The sequence below is a fragment of the Salvia hispanica genome, chromosome 5 (genome assembly GCF_023119035.1).
Source record: "Salvia hispanica cultivar TCC Black 2014 chromosome 5, UniMelb_Shisp_WGS_1.0, whole genome shotgun sequence".
NCBI lineage: Eukaryota > Viridiplantae > Streptophyta > Magnoliopsida > Lamiales > Lamiaceae > Salvia > Salvia hispanica.
The window spans coordinates 29,514,162-29,535,195 of NC_062969.1; the positions used below are offsets into that span (position 1 = coordinate 29,514,162).

The 21,034-nt window shown below is 34.6% G+C and overlaps 2 protein-coding genes across 3 annotated transcripts; both read right to left on the reverse strand.

Annotated features, from left to right (window-relative positions):
* Nucleotides 1-471: 471 nt before the first annotated feature.
* On the reverse strand, nucleotides 472-1,398 carry LOC125186649 (mavicyanin-like). Its single transcript, XM_048083062.1, has 2 exons — nucleotides 1,151-1,398; nucleotides 472-884 (listed from the first exon to the last, which is right to left on the reverse strand). The coding sequence occupies exons 1-2, from the start codon at nucleotides 1,344-1,346 to the stop codon at nucleotides 592-594; spliced, it is 489 nt and encodes a 162-aa protein (XP_047939019.1). The 5' UTR covers nucleotides 1,347-1,398; the 3' UTR covers nucleotides 472-591.
* An 812-nt stretch (nucleotides 1,399-2,210) lies between these two features.
* On the reverse strand, nucleotides 2,211-8,938 carry LOC125188634 (probable LRR receptor-like serine/threonine-protein kinase At1g56140). Of its 2 annotated transcripts, none has more exons than XM_048085601.1 (23): nucleotides 8,756-8,938; nucleotides 7,335-7,518; nucleotides 7,172-7,243; nucleotides 6,992-7,063; nucleotides 6,826-6,897; nucleotides 6,671-6,742; nucleotides 6,511-6,582; nucleotides 6,321-6,392; nucleotides 6,158-6,229; nucleotides 5,950-6,027; nucleotides 5,797-5,868; nucleotides 5,647-5,718; nucleotides 5,462-5,527; nucleotides 5,319-5,384; nucleotides 5,189-5,236; nucleotides 5,039-5,103; nucleotides 4,479-4,855; nucleotides 4,196-4,394; nucleotides 3,944-4,108; nucleotides 3,729-3,847; nucleotides 3,200-3,651; nucleotides 2,977-3,127; nucleotides 2,211-2,763 (listed from the first exon to the last, which is right to left on the reverse strand). In XM_048085601.1, exons 1-23 carry the CDS (start codon nucleotides 8,868-8,870, stop codon nucleotides 2,377-2,379), a joined length of 3,120 nt encoding a protein of 1,039 aa, XP_047941558.1. In that variant the 5' UTR covers nucleotides 8,871-8,938; the 3' UTR covers nucleotides 2,211-2,376. The 2 variants fall into 2 exon arrangements, with proteins under 2 accessions (XP_047941558.1, XP_047941559.1); XM_048085602.1 differs by having other exon boundaries at nucleotides 6,992-7,037; nucleotides 8,756-8,894.
* Nucleotides 8,939-21,034: the final 12,096 nt, after the last annotated feature.

Consider the following 21,034-nt stretch of genomic DNA (forward strand, 5'->3'; position numbering starts at 1 on the left):
TTTAAATAATAAAAATAATTCTTTGTGATTACATAATAAAATTATCTATACAAAATTAATATCTATAATATAATATATAAAATAACTAGAGAAATTAACATGAAAAATTCTTTGTCATTATAAAATTAAATTATTAGCTATAAGAATAAACAATAAAATTACTAGAGAAACGAAAATTTAAAGAGGCATAAAAATTAACATGAAAAATTCTTTGTCATTATAAAATAGAATTATTAGCTATAGATTATATAAATTTACTAGAGAAATTAAAATCGAAAAAGGCATATCTGGGTGCTAGCAATTATTATGTTAAATGTTGTATACATAAACAATTATAGGTAAAATACAAATTGAACATAATGATTTGTATTTTTTTTTATTCAAGAAGTCTGACCTTCCTCTAATTTTCTTTTTTCATTTTCTTCTAGAGTACGAAGAGAAAAGAATTAACGAAAATATTCACTGATTAATAGGAATAACAAATTATAATCCAATCCCAAGAAGCAAACCATAATCAATGTGAGAAATAATCTAGAAAAAGAAGACTTGCCCTACGCCTACAGCTCTAATAAGGTGATCATTGAAGTCATACTAAAACAACAAAGACATGAAAAGTCCAAGAAGCAAAGCCGCAGGAAGGAGGGCGGCGGCGGCGCTTTCCATAGGCGGAGGCGGCGGAGAGTCCGGCTCCAAGACCTTGACTATCATCTTGAGACCCCTCTGGCAGTGGGTCGAGACGCCGCTCATGAAATAGTACAGGCCAGGCCGCTCTAGAGCGAAAGCAGTGTCACCGTTGTTGGCGAAGAAGAAGGGGTGCGACGACCGGCATTTCTCATATTCCTCCTCTGTCACCACCATCACCGAGTCCTTCTTGTAAACAAACTCTATAGTTCCGTTTCACAAAACGTCTATCAGTTTCTTAGATAAAAGGTATAATCCAAGATTAAATTATGAGATTATTTTAATAGGAAGAAATTGACTATTACTAATTATTACATGATTATCTATCAACGATGAATTGTGAAGTTCAATACCCCAATACCATGGACCTAATATAATAGGTATTGTATTTAATAATGAGATATAATTTTGCGAACCAAACAACCTAGGAGTACTAAAACATAGGAGTAGTAATTCTTATTGTACTTACTTAGGGTGTCGTTGACGTTGAACCTATTTTTGGAAGCCCAATCATTGTACAAGAGTTGATTCTTGGATGAAGGAGTGACCCATCCATCATCTCCTCCAACATTCAACTCCACACACTCAACTTTGTGCATGCACACCACCACCACCATTGAGATCACCACAACGCTCAAAGGGAATGATAAACTCATCGGAGCCATTTTAGTAGATTTTTGCTTATGCTTTTGCTTCTGCTTCTGATTTACTCATTCATCATCATATATAGAGCTGACTGCTGAGAGAGAGTGGAGAAAGTGGTCGCGCCAGTTTAGGGGCTCATACTAGACCTTCCTTTGACCAAGTCTAACTGTTTTCCGCATTTATATATCAAAATCTAACTATTTTTCAAATTTCAATAATTTTGCGAAACAGATTTTAGAACTGACTTTTGATTTTATATAATCAAATTAACAAAATTATGCCCGATTAACCTTAACTAGTGATAATTTATCTTTAACGACACAATCATTTTCTGGTGCAAAATTCTCCCTCATTTCACAATTTAAAGAAATAATAGTATATGATTAATTTTAACTTGACGCGAGTTTTAGGAAATTGTTTGAAAAAGATTAAGTAGAAAAAAGTTAGTTGGATAGATTTCATTTAGTAGGGAATATTAAATTATACATATCCTAAAATGGAAAAAATAAATCTTAAAATAGTAGACGAAGTGAGTATTAAAGAATATTGGGATTTGAAAATAAGGCCAGATGTGGATTTTAACACTACTTTTTTAATTATGTTAAGCACTTAATTTTGAAGCTGTTTGATCTATAACATATAAGTATATAGTTAAAAAAAAGAAAAAAACCATATACTATATCTTTTCATACAAAAGCACACTACCTAGTTAGCACGTAAAAAATAAGAACTATTTTCATTTCAGTTTGTTCCTTTAAATATGCACTATCTATTGTGAAACTTTTGTCAATATAATGAGATGCGATTAATTGTGTATTAAACTCATATCCCTTTAAAATATTTTATTTTTAAGGGGAGGAGAGAGTAATAATTGATCATAAAAAGAAGCAAATTGGTGTGACACTATTATTGAGCATTAGTAGAAGGTGTAGAGACTGTTTTGAATATACAGAAAAAAAGTCAGTCCAAGATCACGCAACAATTATATCCGCTCCGGCACACATGTACAAATGGAATATATAAATACAAGCAAAAATGGAGAAGCAATTACTATCTACCCTCACCAATGATCTCATTCAGCATCGGTTTACTAGGATCAACAGGTGAATAGGCTGCTACATCTGTAGTCGTAGTCGTAGCCGTCGAACCTAGATGAGCATCGACATCCGACGTCGAGCTAGCAGTGTTGGTCATGAAAGTGGTCGCATCGCTAAACGTCCAGTCAGTGAGATAGCCCGGTCGTGTAGTCACAGACGGCACCTCAATGTCCCCGGCAAGCATTGCCACCACACGCGACATCATCGGCCTTAGCCCCGGGGACGCCTGCGTGCATAGGAGGGCGATGTCGATGATTCTTTTCACTTCATCAACCTCGTATTCTTGCAACGTTGGGTCCACCAGCTCGATTTCCTTGCCGTTTTCATGAAGGTTCCAAGCCTGGAATGCAACAACTAACGGTTATTAGAAAATGTGCAAACAATATATAAGTGGAGCCGTATTTCATTAGTACGAGGCCTTTTGAGAAGTGTTAGAAAACAAAATTGTTGGGCTTAGCCCAAAGCAGACAAAATATCATACTAATGAGGAGTTCGGTGTTTTATAAACTACTCCATAATAAGAAGTTGGTGTTAAGTAGAGAAATAGCCATACCCATTCAAGAAGATACATCCTCTCATTTTCCAAACTTGTGTCGGAATTGAGCCTCCCGCTGACGATTTCAAGAGCGACGACGCCAAAGCTGAAGACGTCAGCCTTCTCGGTGAGATGGCCGCGCATGGCATATTCCGGCGCTAGATAACCACTGCATCAACACAAAATTAATCCATCATCTTACACTAACTAGGAAGTAAATAACGCAGTGAATCGAACGTACATTGTGCCTGCGACTCTAGTGCTGATATGAGTCTGTTTGTCATCGTACAATTTGGCCAATCCGAAGTCAGAGAGTTTAGGCACGAGATCAGAATCGAGCAGAATGTTGCTAGCCTTGACATCTCTGTGAACAATCCGAAGTCGAGATTCCTCGTGTAGGTAGGCCAGGCCCCTTGCTACCCCCATGCATATGTCCGAACGTGTTTTCCAGTCAAGAAACAGAGACGTACCGCTGCTTGGTCCAAATAGTATCTGGTCGAGGCTCTTGTTCTCCAGATATTCATAGACGAGGAGGCGCTTCACTCCCTCAATGCAGCATCCGTACAATTTCACAAGGTTGCGATGCTGCACGGCTGATATAGTTGCAATCTCCGCTACAAACTGACTCTTGCCTTGGTGTGATGCCACTGAGAGCTGTTTCACCGCGACTAGTCTTCCATCTGCGAGTGTTCCCTGTTTGCACATACGAAAACAATATCGATACATATCTTGTCTTGCTATTCTTGCATCTTAAGAATGATTGTGGATACCTTGTAGACAGGTCCAAATCCTCCCTCTCCGAGCTTGTTAGAAGGGTCGAAGTCGCCAGTAGCAGCTCTAAGTTCCGCGTAACTGAACGTGTAAGTTTGAGCATCGATCCCTAGAAACTCTGTAAATCACCCCACCCCAATTAACATAGATAATGTTAGTCTGATCATTAAGATTCGGAGATGTATTAAGAAAACGATGAACTTTTCATCGTTACCTTCATCATCGATGCTCGTTTGCTTTTCTCTTTTTTGAGATAAGTAACAAAATGCAAATATAAAAAGCAAAGCTGCAACTGAAACTGGAACAACAATGCCAACAATCAGACCGGTCCGGTTCTTTTTACCACCAGGAGGAGTATCCGAAACGGTTGGAACGAAATCTGATCAAGAAAATGAAAAACAATCAAGTGATGAGAAAGTAAAAGAAAATACTAGTAATAAATTTGCATGAGCAGAGAACAACATACTTGGTGTAGCACTTATTGCAGAAATTAAGGGTCCATACACAGCTTGAGCAGGTACACAGCAGGTCCCTTTTCCGCCCCAAAAGAGATGGATTTCCATATAGTTTTCGACTACCTCTGCAGTGAATTCCCGTGTCACAGCTCTTAGAGGGACCCTTCCACTCTCTCTCTGCAAATCGAAATCCTTCTCCGCCAAACTCCCCTGCGTATCATCATAATAAACTTTCCTTTTCTAGTAATGAGCATGAACGAATGCAGTTGGAGAAAGTAAATGCGAAACGCAAACCTGGACGTATATGTCAAAAACACGCCTTTGAACAGCCTGCCAAGTTCTAGCAGCGGGGTTGATCGTCTCTGCAAACTGGAGCCTTACAGTGTAGTTACCGTTTTGAAGGCCTAAGCCGTAATATCTGAGGTCACCAGCAGAGAGACGGACATTTTGGAAGAGCTCCGAATCTAGAGTATTGGTGAACTGAGATGCTGTAGAGCTTATGTATTCCGGTGCATTGTTGTCAACAGCCAAACCGGCATTGCTAACTGCCCATCTACGTGTAGAGCTTGTATAATACGTTGCTGGACCGAGAGCCTCACTGTCTGCTTCATACTCTATCCCATCATTAGATGTAATACTTCTACCACCACAGTTCACTGCAAACCTTGAATCTGCACATTCAAAACATCTCTCGTTTGTTTCATCTTCTGCTTTAAAAAAACCATCCACAACTTCATATATCAAAATATCCATTTTGCTATTGCAAAGATAAGAAATTGCCATAAAGATAATTACAAAAAGGCATATGTTATTAGTTCCTTCATTAATAACTTAACACTTATTATACTACTTACATATAGGCTGTCCTCGACTGCACGGAAAATTCCTCTGGAGACATTCTAAACCAGAAGGTAGAGCGCTGCAAGGATGAAGTAGATGAATTACGATAAACAAATGAGTTAAACACAAGAACCTGTGTAAGGACTTGAATGCCTTATAAGCACCTGGTAGTGTTAGAATCTCCAAAGGTGAAGTTGTTGGAAACCACATTACTGCACAAAATAAAAAAATTGTTGTAGAGCCAATCAAGAATCTTACAAGACATATGTATGTATGTTTGTCTTATGGACTTACAGTTGTAAGTTCTCTTCACTGATCCAAGACGGAAAACTTCCGGACAATTCGTTGTATGATAAATCTCTAGAAGCAAATAAAAATATTAGTACAGCATCAATTTTGTTTCTATTAACATAAATACTGAATTAATAGAAGCATACATGTTCCTGAGTGACGAAATCTTTTGCAACGGTAGTCCACCAGTTAACTTGTTACTACCAAGAAATCTGGAAATATGAGAACATGAGATTAATTAGTACTATTATCTTTTAACTTTCTGGAGAAAAAAGAAACTAGTTGTGTGAGATTAATAATTAATGTGTGTAATTTATAGATAGAGAGTTACATGTTAGTGAGAGAAGACTGATTGAAAAGGAACTCTGGAATTGTGCCATTCAAATTGTTGAAGCTCAAATCCCTGAAACATGGAGTGATTAGAACATTTGTTGCTGTATGCAAATCAAATCAGAGTAAGTATATATAAATATATACTTACAGAAGTGTCAAACTCCCAAATCCCTCCAGAAATGAAGGTATGCTACCAGAAATATTGTTGTTCCTCAACACTCTACCAAATAGAGCAACAACTCATCACTAACAACTCACATTACTTTTATTTGGATAATGAGAAGCTACAACGACTTCTTACAAGGTCGATAGAGAGGTCATGTTTCGGAGGAAGTTGAGGGACGAGCTACCATTGGCGTTGGATACATCACTAATCCTCCTAAAGACGTCGCATATGGCCAAGAAAGTTAGCTTCCACATAATCAAGAAAGTGAAAAAATTTACAGTTTTACACAACAAAAAAAAAATCAGATGACAGTAAAAAAAATATTGTTGTGGATAGTACTTACAAGTCATTCAACAAGCTTAAATTTGAGAAAGATGCTGGTATTGAACCTACAAATGAATTTCCTTGAAACCTCCTATAAAAAGAGAACAAATGATCATGAAGCTTGGAATAATTGTTTCAAAATAGTAGTAGGATAAATATACACAAAAAAGATTGTGACTCACAGTTGAACAAGATTTGACCAGCTTCCGATAAAGTCAGGTATTGGCCCTGTGAATTCATTGTCCGATGCCCATCTGAAACCCAAAAAATCCACATTAATCATCATTGACAATTTGTTTGTTTAGATTGATCTAAAAAACATACTACTCCACATTTTTTTCTTTTATGCATAGTACAGTATAGTGGTCTTACACTCTCTCCATGTTGCGTAGATTTGCGAATGATGGAGGTATTGGACCACTAACTCCAGCGCTATTCATGTATCTGGAAAGAAATACCAGTGCAGTGTTATGGAAAGAGAAAATTGAAGGAGTGATGAAATAAAAAATAAAAAAAAGACTGAGAAAATTACATTTGTGATAACCGTGTTAAGCTCCCGAGCTCAGATGGTAAAGGGCCAGAGAAATTGTTTGTGCCAAATGACCTACAAACGATGAAACATAACTTAACTGATAAAACGTATTTCCTTCAATCAAAATGTTTGGCGATTCTGGTAAGGAAACTCACAAGGATCTGAGGTCGGTGAGCAGCCCAAGCTCACTCGGAATCGTCCCTGATAATGCATTTATGCCAAGGGTCCTAATAGTATAGATAAATCAAGGCATTAGGCATATGCAAATATTTTTATAAAATGAGAAAATCAAACAAGAATGGAAAACAAAAGGAGGCGTACAAGTACTGCATGCGATTGAGATTTCCGATGGAAGCTGGAATCGGACCTGTCAAATAGTTTTGAGCCAAGTTTCTGAAACACACCATGCATTTGTGTGACATTTAGTATTTTTCAACGTAAAGCTCGTAAATATGGTACTAGTAAATGATAAAGAAGGAGGTAGGAATGAAAGATATATACAGATTAGTGAGATAAGTGAAGTTCCAGAGTTCATCAGGTAACGGGCCATCAACATCCAAGGCATAAACGCGCCTGCATAAAAATAATGAATTAATTAAAGTGAGCAAATATGAATATATAGCATTAGATAGGAAGGGAAAAAGACTACTAGTAGTAAAATTACAAGAGAATGATATGGCAAGTGGAATTGTTGTCGTAGGAGCAGTCACACTTGATAGAGGGATTAATGTTATTGGTTTCAACATCAGTGGCATTAGTGGCAACACCGCTGCAAACCTCTCCGCTAATGTTCCAACCATCTGTAGCCGAGATTCCCCATCGCGCAAACATGCGGTTCAGACCACTTGCTGTTACATCCAAACCATCAACAACTTTATCATGCTACATAATCACATTTAATATTTTACGCCGAAAAGAAATGTTTCACTTTATGTGGGACGGAGGAAGTATAACGACTCAACTAGTACTATCAAATTTATGTTTGGCACCTAGCAGTGGACAACTTAGTAAGACTAAGGATTACTAATTTATGATTACAAACTATAGTAAATTGCAACCTTTGCATTCTATAATCCAGTTATATTGCAAATTTAGTCATATTCGTTTGCAATTCCAATTAAGCACATGATTTTCATGAAATATGAATACCGAGAACTGGAAGAAAAAAAAAAAAGAAACTCTAGATGAGATTTTTTGTATTTTGGGATGTTATTTTGAACCAAAGCAGCCATTTTTCTCTCTTCTAACTTCTTCGAAGTAGCTAAACAAATCAGAACAAATTAGTTATAGGATCCGGACTTTGACTAAATAAAATATAGTAATATTATTGGAGGGAATCAAAACATTTAGAATCAAAGAGTGCAGACAGGATAAGATTGAAAAATTTTGTCCTCGGAGAATTATAAGATGACAACTTGATGAATTGACTAGTCACCAGTTGGGCAAGGATCACCTGCTGTGCACCGCACGTGGTGTATCTTGAAAATGCAAGTCATTTTTCTTTTATTTTCTCTCTTTTTCCATTTTTTTAGATTATTGTGTATGCATATTTTAGGACAGCCTGTTGTGCACAGCAGGAGGGGATCATTGCTCAGTCAGAAGTTACAGCATCTATTTCAAGAAGAATAAAACTTATTGACTTTTTACAGATTGATCTAATTGAGTAAGTCATTATTCTAGATCCATGTAATAAAATTTATAAAATGGTAGTAGTAGAGTAGGAGACTTGATTCTAAAGTCTTAACTCAATCCAAAAAACAAGTCTAAACTAAGAAGTCCCAATTAATCCAGTTTCGTTTGCAGAGTGAATACTGATTTTTTGTGAGATGAATCTAAATTAAGTAATTCCTAAGCTACTACTAAATCTTAATTACCAAAACAGAGAGATGTAATTATTCTTGCAATCCAACTTCACAATAAAACATAAAAAATCCAAAACAGTAAATGATATCCAAAACTGGTACAACAACATTAAAAGCCCATCTTTAATTTTCACTTTCTGATTCCAAAACTTTTTTGGGAAAGAAAAAGGAAGAAAAGGTGAAGCAACTAAGAAGAAAGAGAGAGAAAGAAAAAGGGCAGTACCTTCAGAAGGATCAGTAGTGGCGTTTGTAGTTGTAGTTTGAGCATGAATATCCACCAATTGGGTAGCGGCGAACACAGCCAACAAAAGCGCCACCCGCCACCGAACAGCCGCCATACCAAAATTATTACTACTATCTTTGAATAGAGAGGTGTGTAAGAAGATTTTGTGTATTGTGTAGTAGTAGGTTTTAAATATAGTGTGTGTGTGCAAAACAAATAAAATTAATGTAGTACTATGTGAAAACGCATAACATACATGGTGGCTGACAGAGACGCAGCTCACTTTTTAGTAGGAGTAACAAATTCAAGTTGATCAACTTGGAAACTTGTATGTACTATCATGACTTTGTTCTCGAGTGCACACGACAAAACAAGAATTAATCTTTTAAGAGCTAGGACCATTCGCTGTCTGGATTTTAAATTTAAACATATATCAAATTTTCACAATTTTTAAAAATTGTTTTCTTCCAACTAAAGGTCATTTTGTATCTTAAAGATAACATTTTATGATTTTGATCCAAAATGTTACAGTAGTTCGTAGCTTGTAATCTCTAACATTATAAATTGGTCAATTTTTTTTATCCTAAGAGTGATCATCAACGAGATTTTAATTCAATTAATAACTCAAACACTATTAATAATATAATTTTTTAATCAAAATACCTTCTATCTGTAAATTAAATCAAAATCAATAATTTTAAATAAAACCCAAATACAAAAGTGACTTGAATCCAACAACATAAACGAGAACAGGAAATAGAAACCCCCACAAGTCTTGTACCACCAAATAATCAAAGCCTGACATAGGTTTAAAAAAAGAGGCTAGAATCATTAACAAAACCTCATACATCACTACGACAAAAACAGAAGTGTGGATATCTCATCTGATCCATTCTAACAAGCGCCTTAAAATATTGAGACGCAGACTTGAAAATATAAAATGTAAGGATAGAGGTTTGGGTCCCTCAACTTGCAAGAACGTGAGTTGCACAATTTCTTTCTTTGTAGATGTGTGAGAAGTGAATCAACCGCTGAGAGCATGCTATGAATGAGGATCATGGAGTGCCTCACACGTCTAAAGCACCAAGCTATCCTGACGATAAGATAGGAACCAAAGCAGTTGCATCCAGCTCAATCCAAATATTTGTAGAGTACTCCATAGTAAGCGAGAAACTTTGAATAAAAGCTAAAAGCTTCGCCTCGAAACTCGACACTGCACTAAGGGGAGTACAAAAAGCCCTCCATCAAATCCACGAACAATGCCACAACTATCAATTAAATACTTATTCATCAAACAAATATTCATTTTGGTAGTTCATTATCCTAAACATATGCGTATTTTACAATTTTGGTACAAACAAACAATCATGTTTACTAGCTTCGAGTCCTAAACATTACAAATTGCTCATATCTGTTTTGCTGAAAATTAACAAACTGTCACGACCGCACTTTGCTGATTACAAGGTCCGAAAATCTGCAACTAGGAGAAGGGTTTAAGGAGATGTGTAATAGATTAGAGAAAAATCTAAAGATCAACCGTACACTTGAAAGATAAAGAATAATCAAATACTTTGTCACAAAGATTCAAGTAGTGAATTCAACATCAATCATTACTAAACAATCAAATTTTCAGAAATAATAATATCTTCGTCTCAATTAAGTTGAGTCAATACTTTTGAGTATAGAGATTAAGAAATTGTATTGAAAAGTAGGGGTGGGGAATAAAAGTATGAAAAATTAAGAGAGAGTGAAGTACATGATTGAATAAAGTAAGAGTTATTAGATATTTTATTTTTTGTCAAAAAAGGAAATGACTCAATTTAATTGTGACGTCCCAAAAGGAATACAACTCAACTTCATTAAGACGGAGGGAGTACAACATATTAATTTCTTCCTTAAAAAATAGAAACTTTTGAAACAATACGGGTTTAAAGCACAATTGATAAAGTAAGAGAGAATGGGAGAAAAATGGATGAAGTAAAAGAGAGGAAGAGAAAAAGTAGTGAAAATAGTGTTAGTAGACTATTGGTTCTACTTCCTAATATCGTTAGAAGGATTTTTACACTTTTTAATTTTTTATAATTTTTTTGGACAAAAATTATATTCAAGCTGCAAAAGCTATTTATTTATATCTGTTTATGAAAGCGAGAACCGTCATTTCGACTGTACTTAGTTCATTATATCTACCGTATTCTCCTATTGTTAAAGTGTGTGGCAAATAATTGGTTGTCACGACAAACCAAAAAATAGTTCTCTTCTCATGAAAACTATATTGATAACCTTTATAGCCTGGAAGATATTTTAGTCCAAAAAAATTACAAAAATCCTTCTAACAATTATTAATCCAGGGAGGTTTGGTGATATTTTCATATAATAGTTCTAAGCATTTTTACATGAAAACGTGAAAAATTGGGACACAAACCTGCTGATTACCATTAAATTTTGATTCACTTAAAAAGTCTAGCATGTAGATTCATCCTCTTATCATTAGTTATGCCAATAGAGACCTAAATTATACTTTTTTGCAAAATTAAGATTTTATTTAGAAAAGGCATGAACTGAAGATATTTTCCTTAAAATCTAGGATGATTGATACACAAAACATTGGCCGTCAATTCTTTGACATTTCTCCTTCCCTAGAGAAAAAAGGTTCTACAAACTGGAAAGTAAAATAGCAATTGATTGAGGTTTGAAAATTTGAAGTTTTAGTGAGATCGATTAATGGTATAATAAATTACTTCCACGTGCACGTGCTTATAAAATACTATTGTCATCAATATTGAAATAATAATATATAACTTCTAAAAAATAAAAATTTAATAAAGTAATTTCTTGACATCACATATTTTTTACGATCGAATTGATTTACAATATTACTATATAGAGCATAACAGTAACACAAGTTCAAAATTTTCAGCATCTCAGAAATCGGCTCAACATACATCTAAAGGGTTAATTAAGGCGTTGAATTTTCAATTCCAGGAAGACGACTTATAAATATAATGGAGACAAAGTCATTCACTTCAAAATGTTAAATGATAAAATCAATGAAGGTTCAGCACATGCGTCAACCCTATTTTCCCCATTTCATTTAATAGTAAAGAACAAGTCTAATTTTATTTTTTAATTATCAATAAATTTATTAAATTAAAATAAATAATATTATAAATAATAAAATAACTTCATTAAATTTCTTAAAAATAATTAAGTAATAAGATGAATAATATTGGAATCTATTGGTTTGTGTCCAACAATTTTCAATGATATCGACTTGGAGGAGACAATTTTCAATGATATCGACTTGGAGGAGACCATGGACTTGTTCTTCACGGATTGAAGCAACTCAACTTGCGACCACCCAAAATTCTGGAGGCGCATCTTACGCTGGTGGATCACTTGCGACATCTGAACTAAACCGGTTTGTTCACCATGACAACTTAGTCATGTTGTATCATTCGACTTCAAGTACCATATTATGCATTACAATACATGCATACATGACGTTCGAGATGCAAGATCGATGCCACAAACATATTCGGCCTTTAATTATTGCACAACGTGCTTAAGCCACTCTGAAGCCACACTCCGCGTCTTTCCTTGCCGCCTCAGGCATTTGAGCAAATAATATCCTCTTCGGATCAGGGACACGTGATCGTCTTCTCGATCATCAGCCATTGTAGATAGATCTCACCCTCCAAGTAGTATCTCATATTATCTTGGCAGTTGTTGTTAGGTCAACCTGATAACGACCCACTTCGATAATACCTTACTCGAGCACATCTTGTTAAAAAAAACTTTCAATCTGAATACTCCAACATGCTATTTTCAAACAAGGACATGACCTGAACATGACAAGAAACCATTAACGACATGATACAATTTGGGCTGACAAGACACAATAATGACACAAATTTGATATTACACGATTGCCACTTGATATTATTTGATTCTAATCTAACTTTTAAATATACTATACAAAAATTTAACCTGATATATATATATATGAACTAGGGATGTGTTAAAATGACAACCCCTCTTAAAATAACATCATACCACCATTCCTAGCCAATCATTTGTACACGTGGACGAATAATCAGCTGCCATGTGGCAGTCATAAAAAAATCGCAAGGGTAAATTTACGCGGACTGCAACATCCAATACTCTAGATTGCAATATCCAATACTCTAGATCTTGCAGTGGTAGCGCGGATCGCAATATCAATACGCTAGATCGCAATCTATAGATTGTTGTAGATTGCTTGTCTAAGCGTTTATACTATTGCATTCTAGCATATATAATATTGCAGTCTAGCGTGGTGTCACAGTGTCATTTTAAGAGTGTTGTTATTTTAACGCACCCCCAATGAACCTAACAAATAAATTAAATTAACTTTTTAAAATAATCATTTCCAATAATTAAAATAATAATAATATTATTTTTTTATGAGTTATTTGAATTCAATCCGAAATTATTAGATCAACTTACTGACGGACCTAATAAAATTTAACGTAAACATTATTAATTTTGTACATGTTTGTTTTAGATTTTTGTATCTTGTCGACTGTATAATTTCAAATACTATATGGCTATGAAGGATATCATAAATATCTGGCTTTGAACGTCGCAAACCGTGGCATCAAGTGAAGGGCAAGGCAAGTTAAAATATGGGCCATGTCCATGTGCAAATTTTTAACCTAGACACTTGGTTAATGCTTTATAAATTTAATACTACTACTAGTTTTCAACTTACTCTTGGTCAATGCTTTATTAAGTTTTTATTGGTTTAACTTTAAAAAGGTTTGAATTTGATCTGGTTTTAAGTCAAAAGCATCATCCTCATAAGTCATAACCACACAAATAAAATGCAATCGCCTCTACAACTGTACTAACTCAATCGAGCAACTTTTTATATAGTTGAAAGTGACAGAGATTTATAAACATTATATGTGGATCCAACTCTTTATATGTTGATGTTACAGTCCATAGAAGTGGTCTATGGCTATTTCATTGCGACACAAGTTGCACTTTATTAATGTAATCATCATTAATGTCGAGTGAAAAAACAACTTAATTCCATATTGGCTGGATGTAAAACCCAAGCAGCTAGATAGAAAACTAATTTTCGTGTCAATCCACATATCAATAAATTTAAAAACCTTTTCTCTGTACTAAAATAGGAGTGGTCTATGGCAAATTTTTTGAAGTAGTCGTATTTGGAAAATCGTGTCCTTAAATGGGGCAAATTTTTTTAATCCTGAAAAGAGCGTAACAATTTAATTATGCATTCTCAGAATGCGTAACTAAGTATAGTGTATGATTTTTTTTTTTTAACTAAGTAGAGTGTATAAAAAAATAACCGTGATTTTTCCCTTTCATTTCTAATATATTGCTGTTTGGAGGATATATTTAACAAGACAAAAGAATAGACTATATAAAAAAGATTTAGGAGATTTGGAATAAGAATATTAGTTTGTAGGAAATATCTAAAACGAAATATAAGAGATTTGATATTTAAAAGATATTTGAAGAAAATTTAGTTGATTTGATTAAGATTGGAGCGTGAGATTAAATAATACTAGTATAAACTATCAAAAAAAACAAAGTCTAATATTACGGATATAAATACCATCAAATCAAATTTTAATATTATATGGTATTCAAGAATAAAAAAAAAATTGAATTTCACACTCCAGTATAAATAAACGTCCTAAACCTTTTTCATAGTACTATATTTTTAAAAATATATCCTACAAATAATACTTATATTTCGACGAATTACAAAAAATCACAGTTATATTCAAATCAATCATTCAAATTGATTGCTTAACAAAAACTTTGCCTTATTCAATGATATTGAAAATCATACCATCAAGCACAAATCATATCATAAATAGTCGAGGTGACAGAGGTCACATGAAGGGAATTAATACAAATTTCCTTAAAAATTAATTATATCAATTTTAATTTATTATAAATTTAAATTCAAAACTAGGGAGATAAAATCATAAAAATAGAACACATAAATGTATTCTAATTAGTTTCTTTAGCAAATAAGGCATCTATTGTTTAGACCATCCGCAATAGCGGATTAGAGCACGGACTAACGGTTAGGGCATGGGGACGTCAACTATTACGTTAGGCTAACGCAACGGACGTCCCGAAGTAGGACGAGCTCTCATCCGCGGACTTAAACCGCTAGCCGATCGCTAGTTCGCTATAGCGCGGACACCGATTGACTAGCCAATTTTTTTTTATTTTTTATTTTTAATTTTTTAATTTATTTTATTTATATTCTATATTTACAACTCATTGCACTTCATTGCACCAACAATTAAAATGAATAAATCGTATTTGTCAATTTATTAGCTTGGTTGCGGCTAGTCCTAGTGAGGCTATTGTTGGGTTGTGGTTAGTCCTGATGATGTGTCAGGTTGTGGGATGTCCTAGTTGTTGGCAATTGAAACTAAAAAAATAACATATAACTATCTCACATTGGTATCAAGAGAAAACTAGTACATAAATCTCATGGACCATTCCTCTTATCACCAATTGGTTTAGGATGGAACCCATGGATTTTTATCATGGTATTAGAGCGGGTTGCCGATTGTGGGCTAAAATAAACTGACTCAGCAGTATATCTGGACTGAAACTGAAAAAATTGACTGGCCCAGCAGTATATATGGGCTTAATATTTGGGCCAATTGTCCAACTGATAAGAAAAAAGTCCAACCCCTCCAAGCTTCACCTTGAAGGGTTTGAGGAAGGGTATTGGCAATTGAAATTAAAAAAATAACATATAACTGTCTCACATCGGTGTCAAGAAAAAATTGAAACTAGTACATAAATCTCATGGGCCACTTCTTCTATCACTAAAGCTATGCTTGGTATGATGGAATGGAATGGAAGAATGGAACGACATTCCTACCTCCATTCACACAAACACACACACACACACACAACAACTCACACAACACACACACGCAGCAACTCACACACAACACGCACATAGCAAAACACACACACACACACACACACAACAACACATACACACAGCACACACAACAACACACACGCAGCAACACACACAACAACAAATACTCACACACCACCACATACACACACACACATCAACACATACATACACCACATATGCACACACTCATTTACATGTATCGTACAAATTTATATGATCCAAAATATTGACAAAAATATTTTTAAATAAATATTTTTTTTTATAGAATCAACATATTAATTATTCATATTTCATTCCATTCCATTCATATATTATTTTGTAGTTACCAAGCATAGGAATGAAATCAATCAAGGAATAACAATTCCATTCCATTCGTAAACCTTACATTCACCAAGCACAAGAATGGAATGGAATTCATTCCATGCCCACCTTCATTCCATTCCCATCTCTATTCCATTCCCTCCTCATTCCATTCCCATCTCTATTCCATTCCCACCTTCATTCCATTCCCATCTCTATTCCATTCCCTCCTCATTCCATTCCCATCTCTATTCCATTCCCTCCTCATTCCATTCCATCATACCAAGCATGGCCTAAGGGGCTACTTGGTATGATGGAATGGAATGGTGGAATGGAATGTGATTCCTACTTCCATTCTATTCATTTGCTTGGTGTGATGGAATGAATGAGTGAATGGATGAAAATGCAAAGGAAATCCAAGGAAATTGATATTTCATTCCTATCTTCATTCCATTCCAACCTCCATTCCATTCCATCATACCAATCATGGCCTAATTGGTTTTAGGATGGAACCCATGGATTTCTATTACTAGTGATGTGACAAGATGTGTTTTTGATTAGTCATAGTGCTAGGCTATTGGTTAGTCCGTCCTACTGTGGATGCTCTTGACAAGATAAAGAGAAATAGGATTCCGGATCCGATTACAACAAAGATGTGAACTCCCTCAATGCATATGCCTACCTATGATCACCTCTAGCTTATTAGGGAATCACTTAATTAGACTAGGCCCCCTCCTGAATGCACTCAATTCGTATACTCCCTCCGTCCTTTATTAGGAGTCAAGTTTGATCGGGCACGAGTTTTAAGAAATGTAAAGAAAAGTTGGTTGAAAAAGTTAGTGGAATGTGGGACCCATTTTTTTATATTGGTTTTATAATAAAATGTGAGTGAATTGAATTAATGGAATGTGGGACCTACTTACTATTTATGGTAAAAATGAAGTGTGACTCTTAATTAGGGACGGACCGAAATGGAAAAGTGTGACGCTTAATGGGGACGGAGGGAGTATTAGTTTTGATTACCGGAGTATCCTCCTAATATACCTAAGCTAACTCCAAAACCCCTAAGTGTTACACCCTCTCATAACCATAACTTCTCTCGAATATGAACTGATCACTAGTTGTTGGTTAAATCATCTCTCTCGATTACAATGAACAAACAAAAAAAACTCATATGTCAGCTAGATAATTGGATTGTAAAAACATAATTGAACCAATAAAATATGACACAGAGGTAGGCAGACATCAAAACATAGAATCAATTCATCGACCCATTGTGATCATCACCAAAATCCTACAAAAATGTTTAGATACACATCATTCCATCAACAAACAAGGTCAAATCCATGAAATTGAGGATAGCGTGATAAAAACTAGACTAAAGTACTCCCAAGGATGAATTGGATGGTGGAGAGTCTTCCTCTTCAAGAACATAGATGATTGGGACTCCTTAGCACTTCAAGACTTCTAAAAATCAGCCAACTGTAGGAACAAAAGCAACTGCCCCGTCGGGCGATGTGTAATGTGGAATAAACCAAGGTGTTCTCACCCTAACTCGTAATTTTGGACTGATTTCCCAACTGGGAGTGATACGAATCCGGGTAGCGCTAAACCAAGGAAAGTGAAGAGAAGAGGTGACAAAGAGCCAAGCCGCAACTGGGGTCAGATTTGAGCAAAGATTCGCCTATCCATATGATGTCCAAATGCTTGTCAAAGACCGCCATTGTCTTCGCCATCGAAAGAGCTTCGCGTGAGTACCTTGCACGCCTCAATCGGAGCTAGGATGAGGAAGTTATGGTCGTTTTACAAAAGTCGCGCAGTCCAACAAGCAAAACGCCCGACGACAGTGAAAACGCCCGGGCAATGCCCCAAAACGCCCGGCCGGGCGTTTTGCCTCCGAGAAGATTTCAAAAAGGCGGGATTTTGAATTATTTTGAGTGACTTTTCATATTCCAACCCTAGTTTGAGTGACTTTTTATCTCCCAATCTCCCACATCTATAAATAGGGCCTTTTGTATCTTTTGTAATAGATTAGAGATTAGATTGAGTTTAGAAAAAGAGTGTCTCCTTTGTGAGAGTCCCTCCCCAAGTTGGGTGAGATGAATGTTTGGAAAAATCCATGGCCGGGCTATGGTTACTTTGTGGTTAGCCCGGGGTTAGCCACTTGGTAAATTCACAACTAGCACCATGTAGCTAGTGGCGGAGCTTGAGTGAGAGTATACCCTAGGGGCGGAGCTCAAAAGAGTATACCTCTAGTGGCGGAGCTCGAACAAAAGTATACCCTAGTGTCGTGTAGCTAGCGAGTGAGTCGATATAAATGGTTACTTGGATGAAAGTTCCCAAGGGTTGCCATCATCTTTTTGGTGGAGGTCCTTCGGTCTCTAAGAGGTCATTTGTTCACTCCTCAATTTCTTCCATTTCGATCCCCCTCGCCCTTTCTATTTTTGTTCTATCTTTTTGTGGGATGGAACACCTATCCTTTTTAATGTACTTTTTATTTAAGTTTCAATGTAATGTGTTTTTATGTTATTGTTGTAGTATTTTTAGTTTGTACCAGTTTTTAATTGTGTTGTTGCTTTTACAAGAACAAGTCTTGGGCTAATTTTGGAGATTCTCATCAGGGAGTTTTCCCTTTAAGCAACGCCCAGCTCAGGCAAAGCTCCTGTCTCGGCTTCTTGAACTTCGTTAAAGCCCATTTTCATCTGTTTTAACTTCAAAATTTAGACAAGCTCATTAAATCACCTAAAATAGTGCATAAAAAGGATGAAAACCTATACATTAAACCACAAAGCAATCAATATCCCATATTAAACACCCACTGAAACATCCTAAACCATTAGTTTATCATTTAGATGTAATATGTGTAATTAAATACTTTATTCACACACTACTAAGTAGTCAAAGAGCTTGCCATAAATCTCAATGCAAAATTAATAAAAAAAAAAAATGGTTGAAATGTTGATAAAAAAACAGTCCAATATTATTAAAGAAAGAAATTTATTAAAAATAGATAGTGATTAATATTTTTAGAAAAGTAAAAAAAAAATAAGAAATTTATTAAAAATAGACAGTGATTAATATTTTTTAGAAAAGTCAAAATAAAAAAATATAACTATTAATTATGAACTAATAGAGGATACTTTAAACAAATTTATAAACTAAGTATTTGAAAAAAATGAAGCAGGGATGAATGAGAGGTGCTAATGGGTCAGCAACAGATATAAACTGATTTGTGATTTGTTGTTACAGAAAAAAATGCATTTAATTTGGAAGCTATGGACTATAAAATAAATAAACAAATTCATGGCTAGTACTCTTTCGGTTACTTCGTAGTTGATATTTTTTGGTACAGAGTTTAAAAATTTGATGTTTAATATTTCCTCCGTCCTAATAAATACTAAGAAATACTTGGTTTTCAATAGGCCTGTCAAAATGGATATCGGGTATTGGATATCCGATATCCAAATCCGAAAAAGCCGGATAATTGGATACCCGAAACTCGATTTTTCGGGTATCGGATCGGGATCGGGTAGTGAGAATTTTGGATTATCGGGTATCGGATAAATTACTTTTTTTCTTATTTATCTGATTTTTTTCTAAAATTAATAAATTACTTTTTATTATAATTAAATGTAATTTAATTTCTTAACTACAATTTAATTAATACTTAATAGTTAGTGTATAACATATGTAATTTAATTTTTTAATTATATTTTAATTTCATTGACTTGTGATATTTTGAATTTTTGATTATATTATTGTTAGATCTTGATTCTTATGAATTACTTATTAAATTGTGAATTTACAAAGGATGAATGTTTGAACTTATGAATTTTGATGGTTATTGACTTATTGTGGATGGATAAAAGATGTTAATATGTATAAATGAATTTTGTAATTTTCAAAGTTTATAGTTATTTTCTTTTAAATTCGAACTATTACAAGAATTTTGTATTCCTATAAATTTGTAGTTATTTTCTCTTAAATTCGAGCTACTATAAAAATTTTATATTTCTAAAAGTTTGTAGTTATTTTTACTTGAATACCAGTACTTCAACTTTGTATTGAATTTGAATTAAATAATATTAAATAAATTCTAAAACTTTGTAGCTAATTTTCAAAAAAAAAAAAAAAAAATCAAAATCACAATTGGGACTGGATACCCGATTTTTCGGGACTGGATACCCGAGTCGGGTATTTGGGTACCCGAAATCAAATTCGGGTCGGGTATCGGGTATTGGATTTTGGGAATTTCGGGATCTGGTACCCGAAAATTTCGGATCGGGTATCCGCGGGTATCCAATTTGACAGGCCTAGTTTTCAATATGAGATTTTATACAGTGTTATTTTATGAGTTAATGAAGAGAGAGTAAAGTAAGAGAGAGGTACAAGTAGAGAAGGTGTTATTTCCATTTAAGGAAACGTTTCAATTTTAGTAGGACAGCCCAAGAAGAGAAACGTTTCATTTCTAATGGGATAGAATAAGTCTGTTATTAAAGTGATAGAAAAAAGTAGAAAAATGAGTATATTAGAAAGAATAAAATAGGAAAGAAAAAATGTAGAATAATTATTACTCCCTCATCCTACAAAAGATGTTACGCTTGTGGGAATGGGATGATATGGTACTTTAGAAGGTTTTGTTTTGTGTGTCACGTGGAGAGAAAAAAATGTACTCCCTTCATCTCACTAAAGATAACCCATTTTCCTTGGAACGGAATAAGTAATTTTAATATTAATGTGAGAGAGATTTTTTTTTTTCAAAATTGAAAACGTGATATATTTAGTTGGACAAACTAAAAAGAAAAGTGTGACATTTTATTTGGAATGGAGTGAGTACCATATATGGAATGACTCAATATAAGGAAACTTTTCAAAATGAAAAAAATGAATCAACTATGAAGAAACAGAGCGAATACTACTTTCGTTATACTCCCTCTGTCCCATGTTACTCGCACTTTTCATTTTAGGCCGTAAATTTGGGATTGATTTTTTAGTGTAATAAAATT